This window comes from Eurypyga helias, unplaced genomic scaffold (genome assembly GCF_000690775.1).
Source record: "Eurypyga helias isolate BGI_N326 unplaced genomic scaffold, ASM69077v1 scaffold13137, whole genome shotgun sequence".
Classification (NCBI taxonomy): domain Eukaryota; kingdom Metazoa; phylum Chordata; class Aves; order Eurypygiformes; family Eurypygidae; genus Eurypyga; species Eurypyga helias.
The window spans coordinates 1-1,637 of record NW_010263733.1 but is presented as its reverse complement, the minus strand read 5'-3'; the positions used below and the strand labels follow the sequence as shown (position 1 = coordinate 1,637).

Here is a 1,637-nt window from a genome sequence, read left to right as displayed (position 1 = left end):
CCGGGACAGGAACCGGGACTGGAACCGGCACCAGGACCAGAACTGGCACCGGGACCGGGACCGGAACCGGGACTGGGACCGAGACCGGGACAGGAACCGGGACTGGAACCGGCACCAGGACCAGAACTGGCACCGGGACCGGGACCAGAACCGGGACAGGAACTGGAACCAGGACCGGGACTGGCATCAGGATTGGCACCAGCACCAGAACCAGGACCAGAACCGGCACCAGGACCGGCACCGGGACTAGAACCAGCACCGGGACCGGAACCGGAACCAGAACTGGAACCAGGACCGGCACCAGAATCGGGACCAGAACCGGCACCGGGACCGGAACCGGGACCAGAACCGAGACAGGAACTGGGACCAGCACCAGGACCAGAACCGGCACCAGAACAGGGACAGGAACCAGAATCGGGACTGGCATCAGGATTGGCACCCGGACCAGAAACAGCAACAGGGGACCGGAACTGGCACCTGGATTGGCACTGGCACCAGAACTGGGACCAGAACTGGCACTGGAACTGGCACTGGGATTGGCACCAGCACCAGAACTGGGACCGGGACCAGGATCAGCACTGGGAGCAGAACTGGCACCAGGACAGAAACTGGAACCGGCACCGGGACCAGAACCAGCACCGGGACCAGAACCGGCACTGGGATTGGCACCAGGACCAGAGCCACGACTGGAAGCAGGACCAGAACCGGCACCAGAACTGGGACTGGAACTGGGACCAGAACTGGCACCAGGATTGGCACCAGGACCAGAACCGGGACCAGGACCAGAACTGGGACTGGGATTGGCACTGGGACAGGTACTGGAACCAGCACCAGAACCAGCACCGGGACCAGCACCAGAACTGGGACTGGCCCCATCACCGCAACCGGGACCGGCACTGGGACCAGCACTGGCACTGGGATTGGCACCAGAACCAACACCGGGACCGGGACCAGAACTGGGACCAGAATCAGGACCGGAACTGGCACTGGGATTGGCACCGGGACCAGAACCGGCACCAGAACCAGGACCAGCACCGGCACCAGGACCGGGACCGGCACCGGGACCAGCACCAGCACCAGAACCGGGACCAGAATCGGGACCAGAACCGGGACTGGAACTGGGACCGGAACCAGCACCGGAACTGGCACCGGGACTGGAACCGGGACCAGAACTGGGACCAGAACCGGGACCAGAACTGGGACTGGAACTGGCACCGGGACCAGGATCAGGACTGGGAGCAGAATTGGCACCAGGACTGGAACTGGCACCAGGATTGGCACCAGGACCAGAACCGGGACCGGAACCGGGACCGGAACTGGCACCAGGCCAGCACTGGGACAAGCACTGGCACTGGGACTGGCACCAGGACGGGGACTGGAACCAGTACCAGGACCAGCACCGGATCCAGCACTGGCACCGGGATGCACCGGGACCAGCACCGGCACTGGGACTGGCACCAGCACCACAAACGGCACCGGGACCAGCACCGGAACCGGCACTGGGACTGGGACCAGCACCAGCACCACAAGCGGCACCGGCAGAGCCCCCGGGGCCACGGCCTGGCAGCCGTTTGGTGAGGATCCGGCCAGGATCCAGCCAGGAAGCGGCAGCGACCCAACCGGAACCCAACCGGGAC

The 1,637-nt window shown here is 65.2% G+C and overlaps 1 protein-coding gene across 1 annotated transcript; it reads left to right on the top strand.

The window, feature by feature from the left end:
- Positions 1-448: 448 nt before the first annotated feature.
- On the top strand, positions 449-1,574 carry LOC104512962 (putative uncharacterized protein DDB_G0279653; the record flags this gene model as incomplete). Its single annotated transcript, XM_010156165.1, has 2 exons — positions 449-1,384; positions 1,516-1,574. Coding segments are annotated over 2 exons (995 nt in total), but the record flags the coding sequence as incomplete, so codon positions are not given.
- Positions 1,575-1,637: the final 63 nt, after the last annotated feature.